The sequence below is a fragment of the Corvus hawaiiensis genome, chromosome 3 (genome assembly GCF_020740725.1).
Source record: "Corvus hawaiiensis isolate bCorHaw1 chromosome 3, bCorHaw1.pri.cur, whole genome shotgun sequence".
Taxonomy (NCBI): Eukaryota; Metazoa; Chordata; class Aves; order Passeriformes; family Corvidae; genus Corvus; species Corvus hawaiiensis.
Window position 1 is genome coordinate 60,151,228 of NC_063215.1, and position 15,532 is coordinate 60,166,759.

General features: G+C 40.9%; 1 protein-coding gene across 3 annotated transcripts in view; it reads left to right on the top strand.

The window, feature by feature from the left end:
• AKAP12 (A-kinase anchoring protein 12) overlaps positions 1–15,257 on the top strand; it is a 30,465-nt gene extending 15,208 nt beyond the window's left edge. For all 3 annotated transcript variants that reach the window (XM_048297386.1, XM_048297387.1, XM_048297388.1), the window contains 3 exons: positions 5,659–9,449; positions 10,219–12,068; positions 12,624–15,257. In XM_048297386.1, the coding sequence (XP_048153343.1) occupies positions 5,659–9,449; positions 10,219–12,066 (5,639 nt within the window). In that variant the 3' untranslated portion in view covers positions 12,067–12,068; positions 12,624–15,257. The remainder of the gene's footprint in view (positions 1–5,658; positions 9,450–10,218; positions 12,069–12,623) is intronic.
• The last annotated feature ends 275 nt before the right edge of the window (positions 15,258–15,532 follow it).

The window sequence follows — 15,532 nt, forward strand, 5'->3', positions numbered from 1 at the left end:
TTTCAGTTACTTTTCTATGATGTCATTTTCTGGGGATGCTGCTTTTGCTTTCTAAAGGAGCTCTAAGCCATGGAAAATAATAGATATTTTGCAGCTTTTTCCTTTTTTTCCGTTTTTAAAAATGAACACAAAAGTATGTGAGATTTTTAAACATAACTCTTCAGTTGCCACCGCAGTACCAGAGAACTGAAGACTAAATAGTTCTTGTTTCAAAAGCTTTGAAATAGCATCATGCTTGAAAAGCTCATGAATTGTGTGGATGCACGGTGAGATTTGGCATGCAAAAATCTCTGTAAATCCTCTCCCATTATTTAATTATTCTGAAAGAACTTGCTCCCTGTGATGAACATGGCAAGTCAGTCCTTAGAAATAATTCAGTGAATAGAAGGGAGAAGGACATAGTATGTGTTTTCTATGGAAGAACTGTTTGTACATTGACGTGGAAATAAATATGGTGTATAGTAGGGAAAGGAAGGAAGAATTTGTGAAAAATACATTGCTAAGAAGCAGCAATGTCACAGTCGTAGTTAAAAAAAATTAAATTGTTGGAAGGATAACACAATCATATTTCTGTGTTATTTTGTTACTGCGAAGTGAGTAGCGTGTTTGATTCATTAAACCAAACCTTCTGAAACTTGTGATTAAAAGAATCAGAATTTGTGGTATAATGCCCAGTTCATACACTCTGCAATGGAAACTTAAAAGCACAGATAGGTTTTCTTTTTTTTTTTTTTTAATGCTAAAGTGCTCAATTTCACAAGTAATTCCAAACAGCTACTTCATTCTAAATAAATCTGTTCAGAGTAGGTTTTTCATACTGTAATTTCAAGATGTGCTTTGGTTTTTAATTACTCACCTGTATCAGTTTTTATCCTTTCTTTACATTGTCATTCAATGTTTCTAATGATAATTTTCTTTTAACTGCCTTCTTTTTGTGTCATATGAATTTTAGAGCAGTAGCTGGTGGCTTGTTGTTTGTTTGTGGTTTTTTTTTTTTTCTTTTGTATGTTGTATTTGTAGCAAATCTAGACACAATGGAGGCAAATTCTTGTAAAATACACCTTCAGCCTCATGGCTGCAGCATTTGCTTTTGCTCATGTGAACGTAGTGAGAGAATTGTGTATGTGACCAAAAGCACAATTTGGCCCTAAACACTGAATAAATGAAAACAGCACAAAGTCCTCTGGAGCCTTGCAGCGGCCAGAGGAGTTTGTGAGGTGGGCACAGGGTGTGTGTGTCACATTCATCTGAGAGATTGAGAATGTTGGGAATTCATGGAAAAAATCCAGCGCCGTGCTGCAAATCCTTAGGGGGAAAAGTCAACCAACTCCAGATGTTGAGATGGTTGACTTCGAGCACATGAAGTGCTGTGGATTTAACTCTTGCAGTCAGAGTGCTTTTTTAAAACTCTTTGGCAGCTACCAGGGGAGAAACACATTTTCACTTTTGAAGAGAGATGAGAGCTGGGAGCAGTTAGGTTGCACTGCCAACAATGTCTGTCAGACTGCAAAAAGAAGAGTTTTATTTATTCATTTTATTTTTAATGGGATGAGACAGGAATTCAGTCATTCTGAAAATACTAATTTTCCAACATCTGATCAGCATGCTCCTGATAAAATAGAAATAAATTCTTACCATGGACTAAGTACCTATGAAATTGTGAAATCAAGCACCTTTGAATCCTTTAGACTGTCAGTTTTGAAAGTTTCTTTCAGAATAAAACAGAACACTTGTGGTTATTAAAACACAGGCAGCACCTTGAGTCAATTAAAAATGTTTGAAAGGTTAGCTGGTGTGTAAGCAGTTAAAATAGACTTTCAGTGTTGGTCCTTAGCCACAGTGGATTTAAACAGCAAAGTGTATCAATTTTATGATATCACCCCTGATCTTTATCGCCTCCTCTAGGTATATTTTTGTTGTATTCTGTTCCTTGGCTAGCACATGGCTGGTAAAGTACAGCCCTGCTCACGAGAGACCTAAGGAAATGTTATTCCTATCAGTATTTTACTATTATTTGTTTTGTTTTGATTTCTGGTAGCTGTTTTGATGAGTCTGTCTGGTGTTTCTTAAAGGTGCTTTCAAAATCAATGAATTAATTCAGAAAGTGCTGGTTGTCTTGCCAGAACACCTGTGGTAGTGACATGCTACAGAACTCTGACCGACAATGCCTTGTGTAAGTAACTTCCAAACCTTTCCAAGTGGAGCTGCTCACAGTTTGCTTTGCGTTCAGAATTGCACTGACAGTGTTTGGGCACTGCAGTGTCATTAATAAAAACTTCAATATAGAATCCAACTGCTAAATATTAAGTTCCGGGTGTATATGTTGTGAAAAGTACAGCTTGGATATTCGTGGCACTGGAGTCTTGTCACAAAACAGTGGCAGACTCCTGGCAACATGGACGCAAATTTCCTGAATGGCACCTCTCTCCTCAAATGCTGAGGAAGGGCATCAGAATTTCATTTTTAAAGAATCTTCCAGGGTTTTAAAATGCTAAAGGAGGAGACAAAGTAGAGACTGGGTACAACAGCAGAAGGTCACTTAACAGGTGACACTGGAATGTTATCTTGCAGATGGAATACCTTCTGGACAGGTTAAATCCTTTTGTGAAATTGAAGGGGTAGTGCTTGAGCTAGGTCTGTAAGTGTATCCTCTGTGCACCATGAGGGAGAGATGGAAGTGTGATGGGTTGTAGCATAGCTGCCACTTCAGACTGGTGTTAGTGTCTGTCAGTAGGTCAATATTTCTGTTAGTTCTTCCTTTTGCACTGTGTTTAGTGAAGTGTTGCAAGGTAAGGTGTCTGCTGGACGGACTCACAAGGAAGACCTAATTACTGTCAGCTTGATGTAATAGTTTTGAAAGCTTATCACTGCATCTAAACTCTCTGTTCTCTATTTTTATGTTTGCATTTGCTATCTTAATGCATACCCCTACATGCAGAGTCACAGCTCTTTTCACCTGCAGAACATTTTAGAGAGACATAGTCTTTATCCTAGGGTGTTATAAACACATCATTTTATAAACTCAATAAGCAAAAACCCTTTGAATGCTATCTTAAATATTAAGAGATGCATTTATATACTAGTTTTACATCTTATCTCTCTTTGGAAATGGAGTGCCTCATTTATTAATATTCTTTATCATTCCTCTCTTACAGTAATCCCATTTATCTCTAATACCTGAAACTCACTTTAAACACTGAATTTACACTAAACACCAAATTTAGGAATAAATAAAAAAAAGACATGTCATCTATTTACAATTTTTTTTAAAACTCAGGATTTTTGATAATGAAGGGGCATGCATTCCTAGGGAGTGTTTGCAAGATGAAAGGTGAGCCCATACAAATCTATGTCTCTGGCTGCTCAGCAGTCCCAAGTGCCTTCTGACTTCTCCAGTCCCTTCTGCCTTCCTGCACTTCTGCTCCTTCCCACTTATACCCAGCATTCCCCACTTGCTCTCAGCCCTGTATTTCAGTCTACCTTTATCTAACTCATGGAGATCTTCCTGTGACTAACAAGAGTAAGCACATTGGCATTAATGCAGGGCTGAGACAAACAGAAAGACTCTATAGAGACCTTGTTTGCCTCAGAGGTGCTAAGAAGCCTGGCTCATGAGCAAATTTTTATTCAATGTTAAATGATCAGTGTTTAGCTTCATAGCTGGTTAAGCCAGAAGAATCATTTATAGTGTAAACAAGCTGAAGAGTATATTAAAGTACCTGTTACTAAATAATTACAAAATATGTGATGTTTTGAAGATAGTCTTTGAAGAAGTGCCTCTAACTTTGTGAATTCCCATTAAGCCTTAGACAGTTTTCTGTTAAATTACATAATTTTATGGAAATGACAAGGACTTTATTTCCAGACCTAGGAATAAATGAACACAGATACAGAAGGTGGTTCCCTGACTTTATCCTTGCACAGTCTCAACATACAACTAAATAAACAAAATGTAATGTTTGGTTGATAAGAGTTGTTTTGCTTGTGGAGTGTTCTGGTGTTTGCAAGAGGTATATTACCAATGGACTAAAAATTCTGGCTTCTTTAGAAAAATGTCTCTTTTGTCTTACCATTCTCCCTCTTAAAATGGCTCAGTTCACACATCTCTGGTCTAAAATGTTCAGGGAGTTAGCATGCTAGCAGGGGTCAGGCTTTTAATTGAATTAGGAGTTAACAATTGAGGCAAATAATATTAAACTGTTAGATAAAGGAAAAAACAAAAAGCTTTGCTTATATTGACTGAGAAATAACAAGAAGTAGGCTGCTGATAGTGAAACATGATTTGCCCTCTACATAGTAATTAGGAGCCAGTATCCTTGTAGATTTTGTTTTGCTTATTGTGTAGTTAGTTCCAGCCTTACCTAGACCGCATTGTCTGTGTGCTTCTGAAGAAGCAGCCCTTCCTAAAGGGGGAATCAGGCAAGAGGCTGTGAGGGACCTCTGGAGATCAGGTGTTCCAGCAAAGCAGCGCGAGCTGCAGAATCAGAGACAACTTAAAGGTGGTTCAAATAAAAACCAAATCACTTCAGGGAATTTGATGATCACATACTTTTTAAAGCATTCTCCTCCTGCCTCTGGGCATTGAAGTAGCACATATACAGCTTAAAAGAAAGGGACCATGCCTTCTTCTAGGGCGTTGCTGTTCAACATTGAATCTTTTTAAATAATTTTATTTTTTAATCTTGGCACTCCAACAAGGTTGGTCAGAGAGAAGAGTACGTTCCTTCATGGCCTTGCACTTAAACCTGTTGCACGAAATCAAGGGTCAAGAATAATATTAAACTGAAATCCTGGCAGCATCCAAGCCCAAGAGTCATTTGGTGTCTTGAATATACCATAGATTTAATTTACATGCCAGTCTGTGAACTTGAGTAGTTCATGGCCAGAGGGAGCAGTAATACTTAAATTGTCCCAGCAAGACTGAGAGGGGGATTGCCAGTGACCTGAAGGAACTGTCCTCAAAGGAAAGATAATGCAAACTGACATGTGAGCAGTGGAGGATTTTACCTTCTTGTATAGTAACAACCTCATTCATTTTAAGCAGCGTGGACTTGCTGTAGATGTGTAACTGTTTTGTAGGGGTTTTCAGAAAAACAGGTAATTTTCCGTGGGCGTTTTCACATCTTATTATTCTTTAGGGACAGAGCTGTAAAATAAACTGTCTCTTTTTGTCATCATTTTAGGTCAACAGGCTTTTTTTTTTGTTTTGTTTATTTGCAGGGTTTTTTTGCTCGTTGGGTTTCCTCAGATGTGTCTGTCTGCATGGAAATGTTTATTGAGCTTTGCTTCAGGAATAATTGCATATATTATTCCGTGTAGTCTGTGATGGAAATATTTTTTTTTTCTTAAAGTTTGCCTTAAAGTAAAAAAAAAAAAAAACAAAACCAAAAAAAACCACAAAGCAAACAAACCACACAAAAAGAACTGCAAAATCAGGGAATAGAATAAGAGAATATAAGCTTGAAAGGTGCATTTGCAAATAAATGTTGGGAAGAATTGTACAGTGATACAAAGAAAGAAAATAATTATAGTAATGATAGAACAAAACCTAGTTCTTAAAAAGGTACTAGTATCTTTTTTGTATTATGTTATATAAAGGTATAATATAACATTAAATTGAGAAAGGAATTAACTGGGGTTTTGTTGTTGTTTAAACAGTTGGACAAACAGAACATTCCAGTGTAACTTTGAAGGAAGACTCTGAAACTATGGAGACAGTTCCATCTGACTCAAGCACCAAGGATGGTGTAGATGCTGAGAAAGAGGATGCTCATTCAATTAAGCAGTTGCCGGCTTTGGAAGAAGCTGCAGACGACCAGGTGTCAGAGCCACAGTCTTATGATTTAGGTTTTAAAAAGGTTTTTAGATTTGTTGGGTTCAGGTTCACTGTGAAGAAGGAAAAGACAGGAAAATCGGAACCAGTTCAGCTGCTTACTGTAAAAAAGGAAACACAGGCCCCTGAAGGAGCTGATGATCAAAAAGAAGTCGTCTCAGAAGAAACAGCAGTGCCTGAGGATGTACTCTCTGCAGAAGACAATACCAAAGATACACTGAAAAATGAAAAAACAGAAGATGAATCTCCTAAAATACCAGAAGCAAATGAGATTTGTTCTCAGCCAGCTGCCTTAGCCACTGAAACTGCATCGCCATTAAGAAAACTTTTTACTCAAGGATGGACTGGATTTAGAAAAAAGAAGAGTTTTAGGAAGCCTAAAGAAGATGAACAACAGTCTCCTGTGAAAGAAGAGGAGCAAGAAAAAGAGGGGACAACATTAACAACTGAAACCAGTGAAAAGGAGGAGAAACCTGAGTCTGAGAAGCAAGATGAAGTGAGGACTGTGACAGCAGTAACTACTGAAGCACAGGAGAAGGAGCAAACTGAAGGTGAAATGCAGGAGTCAGAAAAGACTGTGGCAGCCATAGGAGTAGAAGGAAGTGAAAAGGAAGAGGTGGTCAAGCATGATGAGCAGGGACAAAAAGAGGACCTAGCAGCAGTGGCTGTAAAAGAAAGTGCAGAGGGAAAAAAAGATGAAGATGATCAAGAAAGAAAACTGGTGGAAGTCTCAGAAGATCTTGGTAAAGAGGAAGAAAAAACTGAAGAAGGAGAGAAAGAAAATGAGGTGACAGAGAAACCACTAAAAACAAAGTCAGTGGTACCTCTTGTCACTGACAGTGTGAATGGAGAATTGAAAACATCCTCAGAAGTCCTGCCTGTGGGAGAAAAACTGGAGTCCATGGAAAAGTGTGAAATAGATGACAGAACTGAAATAGCCTCTGAAGAGACACTTGAAACAGGATCTCTGGCAATGGAAGTTTCTAGTGAACAGCTTAAAAAATGGGAAGGAAGAGAAGGCAATAAACCCGCTCTACTCGGGAAAGAGGCATTGGATGAAAAAACAGAGGAAGCAGAATTGAAAATGTCACCCACAGCAGAAGATATTGCACAGGGAGAAGCTCTGGATAGAACCACAGAGAAGAAAGAAAGCAAAGAACATGAAACAAAGTCAACTCTGAGTGCTCCTGAATTGAAGTCCTTTTCTACTTCTGAACATTCAGTTGACACAGAGGATCATCAACAGTCAGTTAAACCCACTGATGAAGGACTACAGGGAATACCTGGCACCGATACAATTGATGCTGACAAACCAGATGAAACAACCATGGAAATAACTTCTGAAGAGGCAGCTGAAAAGAGGCCTCCAGAAGGTATCACAAATGAAGCGGAACTCCTGTCTTCTCAAGAAAAGACTAAACTACAAGGCAGCCCTTTAAAGAAACTCTTTACAGGTACTGGGTTGAAGAAACTGTCTGGAAAGAAGCAGAAAGGTAAAAGAGAAGAATCTAAGTCAGGGGAACAGGGTGAACCAATTCAGCACTTATCAGATTCCCCAGACAGCCCAGAGGAACAAAAGGGGGAGAGTTCTGCTTCTTCTCCTGAGGAGATGAATGAAATTCCCTCTTTAGAAAAACCTGCAGATGGAATGCAGGTCACTGAAAATGAAGATGCCACAATTCCAGATGTGGAGCGAAAAAGAGAAACTGTTACACCTTGGGCATCATTTAAAAAGATGGTGACTCCCAAGAAACGTGTCAGGCGGCCTTCTGAAAGCGATAAAGAAGAAGAAATTGATAAGACAAAGAGTGTTGCAGTATCTGCAACTGAAAATGTTGTTGATGAAAATCAGGAAGAAATAAAAGAAAATGGGATTGACCAGAAGCCAGAGAAAATTACGGAAGAGCCTAAAAGAAAGGTTGACACCTCTGTGTCCTGGGAAGCTTTTATATGTGTAGGCTCTTCAAAAAAGAGAGCCAGGAAGTCATCATCATCTGATGAGGAAAGCCAAAAAGTAGAAGAGTCTGGACAGAGCAAAGAGACAGCAACAGATGCAGTTCTTACCAGCTCTCAAGAGAGTGATCAAGGACAGGGGAATTCTTCCCCAGAACAAGCTGGAAGCCCATCCGAAAGTGAAGGTATTTCAACATGGGAATCATTTAAAAGGTTAGTTACTCCAAGACGGAGATCTAAAACCAGAATGGAAGAGAAGACCGAAGACTCTGTTGTGGGATCTAGCCTGGAGCATTCAACATCGGATGGTGAGCCTGGAAAAGATGAATCGTGGGTTCCATTTAGAAAACTGATGCCTGGACGCAGGAAGAAAAAGTCAGATGGAAAGCCAGAACCAGCTCATCTTAAACAAGCAAGAGAAGACATGACAGAAACAGCTGAAGAAGATTCTGATATTCCAGCTGTTGTTCCTTTATCTGAATATGAAGCAGCAGAACAGGAGAAAATGGAAGCCCAACGTGTGAAGGATGCTGAAGCGATGAGAGAAGGCACCTCAGAGGAAGAGAGAGCAGAAAAGTTAGAGGAGACCCTAAGAATGGAGCAAGGATCTGGAGGGCTGGTGCATGCAGTTGCTGTTTCTGTTGTGGAAGAGGAAAGGGCAGTGAGCAGCATTGAGGAAAGGTCACCGTCGTGGATATCTGCTGCTCTGACAGAGTGCATTGAGCAAGCAAGAGAAGAGGAAGAGAAAGAAACTCGAAAAACGGCTGAACTGGGTGTTACTGTGGAGGATGCAGTGGTAGCTGCTAAGACAGTGCCAGAGACTAGAAAGGATGTAAGTGATGACACCACAGCAAGTGAGCTGGAGCTAACCTCAGAAGCAGTGACTGCTCTGGAGACAGCAGAAGCTTCCTGTGCTGAAGAAACAATGGAAGTGTCCCTTGCCGAGGAGACAACTGAGATGGTTTCTGCTGTTTCACAGTTGTTAGAAACCCCAGATACTACAGAGGAAGCTACACCTGTTCAAGAAGTAGAGGCCACTGAACAAAATTTGAAAGACTTGGACAAGCAGACACAAAAAGTTCTTCATGAAGTTGCTGAAAGAGTAAAATCAGATGTAGCACAGCTGGTTAGTGAAAGAGCCGTGACAGAAACTATAATTACAACAGTACAGGGACTGGAGTCAGAAGTGAAAGGCGATGCTAAAGATGGGAATATTGTAGGCCAGGAAACTGTTTTGCTTGAGCAGTCCTTGGAAAAAGAACACAAAGAGGATGGCCCCCAGCCCCAGCAAAGTGCAGGGACCATTCAGGGCCAAAACAGAGTTGAAGAGAGTGTTTTACCTGAAGGCTCAGAGAAAAGTGAAATACCTTCTCCGATGGAAGAAAGCACAGAAGGACGTGAAAATGTAGAGGTATTGAGAGATGAAAGCCAGTGTCAGGCATATGAAAAAGCAGTTGTAGAAGACCATAAAGAAATAAATGAAGTGCCGAGGACAATAGAGGAACCTTTATCACATGACAAAGAGTTTCACAGCATCAAAGCCATCACTCCCAAGGAAGAGCTGTTTGCAAAGCAGGAGCCTTCAGAACAAGAGAAACTGCCCATAACAGAATTGACACTGGATGAGACAAGAGATAAATGTGCTCCAGAAGTAAAACCTGCAGTAAGTATTGCATATAACACAAAGGTTGATTTGTCAAAGAAAAAGTCAGCAAGTGTTAGATACTATACCTAGTTTAGAACCAGGCTGTGGGTATATTACTGTCAAGGACCTTCCTTGTGCTGCATGAGACAACTGAAGTTCATTTCCAGTGAGAGACACACAGATACCTAGAAGCAGCAGGCACTGAAGCTTGTGTGCAGGGTGGGGTGGATGCAATGCTTGCAGAAATGGAGTAGGAGATGGTGTGCATGGATCCAGAGATACTGAAAAGGTTGCCATTAGGGCTCCTGCACTTCACAGAGTGACTGAAGCACTGAGCACCTAAGATACAGATGTGATCCATGTGACACCATACACAGTGGATGTTGTTTTCAGTTGTAGGCAGAAATACAGGTGAAGCTGAGGTAGCTCTGCAAAGGGAGGACATGAAACAACACCACTACCTCCAGCTCTAAATGCCGCAGTTACTGCGGCTGGCACATTCCTACCTTCTTCCCTACCTCCTCATCTTCCTGGCTTAATCTTTGTTTCACGTGCTGCCAGCTGTCCCTTCCTTTAATTAATTTTAAGGCTGCCCTGTGTTTAATGAGCTACATGTCCTCAGAAGCAACACAGGCTGGGGTCTTGGTGAGCCACTAATCTCTGTGACATCACCTTGTGCTCTTCCTACAACTCTTGCCCTTTTGAGTGTTGTGGTTTTTCACCTAGAACATTGCTGGTCACTCCCTGCTTGTATGCTTTTTCACAGATCTCTTGCAATTCTCCACAGGTTCAGGACAAGACAGAGGATGAAATCTCATCCTTGGGGCTTACAGCTGAAGAGGCTGTGCAGCTTGAAGGAGAGGGCAGAATGCTCACTGTGGGACAAGAGTGCGCAGAAGCAGTTGTCACTGTGGTCCCTGCTAAAAATGAAAAACAAGATGGCGTTCCTGACTCAGAAGAGCCAGTTTGTACTGAAGGAGTTCCTAGCAGGACACCTGCCTTGAGAGAGGAAGATGCTGTGCTCAATGGAGTAAAAAGCACAGAAGTCACTGTTCCTGAGGTTCCACTGCAGAGCAAGGGAAAAACCTCTGCCCTTCCTTCAAAAACAGTTGGCTCAGAAGCAGCTGTGGACTCTGTGCCCATCCTAGAGCCACAATGCACTGAAACCCGCTCCAAGAGTGATGAAATCAAAGGTGGCAAAGTGGAAGGAGCTGTGCTCAAATCTGAAATGTGGCTGGAGAGCACTTCCACTTTTGCTGAGGCTCCTGTGCAGATTGAAGCAGATGGGACATCTGATTTAGCATCAGCATGCCCAGAGATTGTTGAAAATGGAAGTGCTGTTATTGCTGATACATATCCTAAGAAATATGAAACACTTAGCAACTTGGCTGGAAAAGAGACTGTGGGAAAACAACAAGAACTTGTAGAAACCTTGAACTGTCAAGGCTTCCAGAAAGAGGATAAGAAAAATGAGCAATTGATGGAAGGAGCCAAAGAAGTATTTGAAGATGGAAAACGGGAAGCTGTGAGACATGATGAATGTTCAACTGCTGTCCAGCAAGAGGAAGGCTCTGACTCAGCCTCCCCACAGGCTGAAAGCTCGGGGGCTCTGAAAACACCTGTGGCTCCAGCAGCTGCAGCAGGTGGAGAGCACGTCATGGCAGAAACTGCGACACCCGCAGACATGACAGCCAAAACTGTACAGCCCTTGGCAACCACACCAGAGCAAATGGCTTCTGAAGAGGTCCCAGTTTCTACTCTTGACTGTTCAGGCTATGAGACTGCAGAGCTTGGTAGTGTGGAGGCACCCAAGCCTAGAGTAACTTGTGCTTCCATGAACGGAGTGTCAGAGGAGGGAGAGATGCCCCAGAGCACTGGGCAAGCCGAACACAATGGTATTCCTTCCAGTCACAGTCTGTCTCCCAGCCATCCGGAATTTCAGAAGCACGTTGTTCAGTCTGTGATTATAGAGTCCCAGAGTACCAAAGTTGTATTGAATGCCATCCAGTCAGCTGTTCACAAACTTGCAGAAACAGAAGAGTTGGCTGCCCTTGAGTCAGAGCAGAGCATTAACTCCATAGGGAAAAGCCCATCAGATACGATCGTACCTGAACTTCTGGGAAGTATGCAGGTAGATCAACAGCTTCCAGTAAAAGAGGAAGAGATAAGAAGTAAAGAACAGGAGCTCAAGCAACCAGAACTAGTGAAAACTGCTACCTTAACTGAGTCTGCAGAAATTCATGCAGCTGTGGAAAAAACAAAGGACATGCCTTTAACTTCTGAGATGCTGCAAGATGGACAAAGTCAGAATTCTTCAACAGTTGTGACAAGCCCTGAAGACATTTCAAGGGGAAGTGTGAGACTTCAGAAACCAGCACTAGAACAAAGTATTTCAGAAGATTCAACCAAAGACACCCTAGAGATACATGCACCAAAATTAAGGGAAAAAGAGGTTGGGTACATTACAGAAATCTCAGACCAACATACAGGACCGCAAATGTGCAGAGAAAGTGAAGAACAACCGTATCACCCACCAGTGGAAGATGGGAAAACACAAATGTGGGAGGATGACAGTTGCCAAGAAGGAACGTCTTGTGATAGACAAAGTCAGAACTCGGTGGCTCTGACGCCTTGAATGTAAGTAGCATTTTTTATTTATTTATTTATTTAATTTTATTTATTTATTTATAAGTAATTTATTTCTTTTTCTAAGGTAGTTCTGAGGATCTCTAAGCTGTTCTCTCTAATGTGTGGTGGTTTGCCTTGTTTTTAATTATTTTGCTGAAGGGCTACCCTCACTTCAGTGGCCTTGGACTGGGCCTATATTTTGGTGCGATATTTCTGGGAGGTAGAAAATGTACTTACCAGTTTTCCTAGGTAGGAACTCACATGACACATTTAATGTATGGGATTTAATATGCAAACACACTTTGTAACAAAGGTCCTTTTAAAATCCTAAAGGATGTGAGTATTGCCTTCCATGGTAAACCTGGAGTGCCTCACGTACAAAGCTCTTCGCACTTCAGAGGAATTTGAATCAGAAATTTTAAGTATAATCTTTTCCTAGGGTGTATACTGCACTTTCTTCACTAAGTCATAAGACCTTTATCTCTGAGAACTGCTTGGGAAAAGATATTCTTGAGAAAGTAAGTTGTCATTACTAAATCTTTTTTATTGTCATCTTTCTTTCAGATGTGCTAAGCATCTGTGTGGCATTTGGAGAGATGCCAGTCCTAGAGAACAACTGACAATCCTGCCACAGAACCAGGAGCTTTATTCACTACCCTTTATTCTTGGATGTTAACATCTGTTCTTTTGAAGACCTCGCCTTGCCATTTGTGTTAAAAAAACAATGCCTTTAATATTGGCTGTGTCCATATCTGTGTTCCATTTGAATGTCATTTGTCTCTGCCCAAAACAATTCATTAAGACTGGAGATGCACCACGGAGTGACTGGGCAGACCGCTAGAATTTTTGCCACAGTTATTATTGTCCCCTCATTTAATGTGTGTTCTGTCTGTCCAATCTCCTTGAATCCCTTCACTCGTCCCTGAACCCCCCTTCCTTCTTTCTGCAGTCTCTCATACCCCTCACATCTTTTCTAGCTGCCTTGATCTGACCTGTGAGTGGCTGTAGGTGCTACTCAGCTTGTGTGTGAGGGGGAAGAGAGGGGCTGACTGATGAGAACACATGAGACTTCTGGATATGTCTGTCAAACAGCAGGTACTGGATCACGCACAAATTATTGAGCAAGGTGCTCAAGTTTGCTGCCTTTCAGTCCCATTCAGGTATCTCTGTCCATCTTTCAGTTGTGTTTGTGCAGGCCTGATGTAGTCCGAAATTATTTCTACAGTGTGGCTTGAAAGGAGATGGAAAATACCCTTCCTCTGTTGTTCCAGACTTCAGGTCTCAGGACTGGACTGTAATGTATTGAATATTTATATGTATGTCTTAAACCCAGTTCTGATTTTAATGTAGAGCAATGATACTTCTGTACTGTTTAGGCATTCCCTTAAATGAATATTGTAGAGTAGCCTGGAGAGGCAATTGATACTATTGCAGTGGAAATTGGTAACATGTAGTTTCCTATTTATTGTTCCAGGTTTTTTCCCCCCTGTAAAATCTCTCATAAAATTTGGCTGTCTTGCTTTGAATATTTATATGTATATCCTAAACCCAGTTCTGATTTTAATGTAGAACAATGATACTTCCAATGACCAAAGGAGAGCCCTGACCTGACCCACTGCTCACTTTTACTTGCAGCCCTTCCTGGTTTCTGAGGACCCTCCAGACACCATTTTACTGTCACCTTGTTCTTGTGCCACTGCCTTTGTACCTCGCCCCTCTCATTCCAAGCTCTGATCATTTCTGGTCACATCTGCCCCATCCAACCCGAAGCCTTTCCCTGCTCTACATTGTCTGACATCTTTCCTGCATACACACTTCCTCCTTTTCCAACCCCTGCCTGAACTGTTTTCCCACCACACCATTCTCTGAAATTCTCCCCACTCCAGACAACCCTGTCTTTTCTGAGACAGGAGTAGGAAAGAGGAAGAGGACTTGGTAATGAGTTCTGCCTTGAATTGCAAAAAGCTGATGAGATCTTTGGGGTACTGAGGTCTTAAAAACCTTCATGAAAGGTGGATTGAACTGACAACCCCTGAGACTAGAATGAGCAGGGTGATAAAAAGATGCTTAGAAGACCCAAGACTGAGAGTCCTGGGATGTCTGTCCCCAACAGGAATTGATCCTCTCCTTTGTTGTTTACATTAAAATCAAACAAGGGGTACAAGTCAGTACTTTCAGCTCTGATTTCTGCAGTGAAGGTTACAGATCGCACGTTGTGAAGCCAATGCCCATCGAGTTGAACAATAGCTCACGCTCATACCTGTATAGTAATTTATTTTAAAGTCAACTTTAGTGTGCAAATGCTCTTGTTACGGCAGGTGCTGGCCTCTCCTCGGGGCTGCATGTCCAGCAAGCGATGTGACTGATTGCACTGGTGTGATTGCACCATCTGGTGCTGCCCTGTGTGGAAGCATCAAAAGATTTTTCCTTACCTCAGAGCGAATGATATAAATATTTAAAGCCAAACAATGTGGTTTCAAACAATCCAGTCTGTCTCTGTCCACCATTAGCGGCAGCTTTCCCCCATAGCTTTGGGCAATTCCAAAAACCTAGGTTGATTTCCACACGTTTAGGTTGGCTTGCAAGGTAATGATGCTCTTAACACCACCTCACAAGTGCAAACTTGGCTGAATTTGTACAAACTGTATACCTATGTACCTTAAGCCATATTGCAATAACTGCAGCAGGTAAAATAACAAAAGCATGACCTGTGTAATCTGATTCTTACGTTTGTAGCTCCAAAGCTGTTAATAATATGTAAAGTTACTTCTTGTCTGAACCTCATTTAAATAAAGCTAGCTTTACCACAATGTAAATTGTCTGTTGGTAGTAACTGAGCAGGCAAGGGCTTTTAACTTGCCTGTTTTCTCCATTAATCCAGGGCCTATGTAAGCAATGCAACAAACCTAACTATAAAACAAATACAAAAGCTTCTTTTTATAACTGACAGCTAAAGAAACCTGCTGCACCCAAAACCATGCTAATGGTGCAAGGGAGCATGTCTCCACAAAAAGATACTACTTTGTTCCAGTGTATTGCTTTGGCCTCTGAAACTCTCCTTTGAGACTGTGACTTCTGGCTTGTGCTTAAAGGCTTGAAGCTTTCTCTAATCCAATGTATTGGGTTACCAAATTTGATTTTGTGTTCTTAAGGTAGATTTTCATTGATAAATAAAGTGCAACTACAAATTTGTTCTAACCTGTGTATTGTGGTGGGTTTTTTTTCAGCTTGTTTAGTGTAAATTATTTTCTGATGGTTGCTTCATCGTCAGGGAGTTAGGTTTGCTCCTGAGAATTCATTTGTTGTTGACTGACGTTCAGCTTTTGATGTGAATTAAAGAAGATAATTACAGAATTAAACTATGGTTTGGCTCTAAGTTTCAATAAAATATGCATACTTCAGAAGAAGTAGTAAGAATAAGGTTCTCCAGAAGACTGAAATACCTTTATTAAATTCAAGATAGATAACAGTAT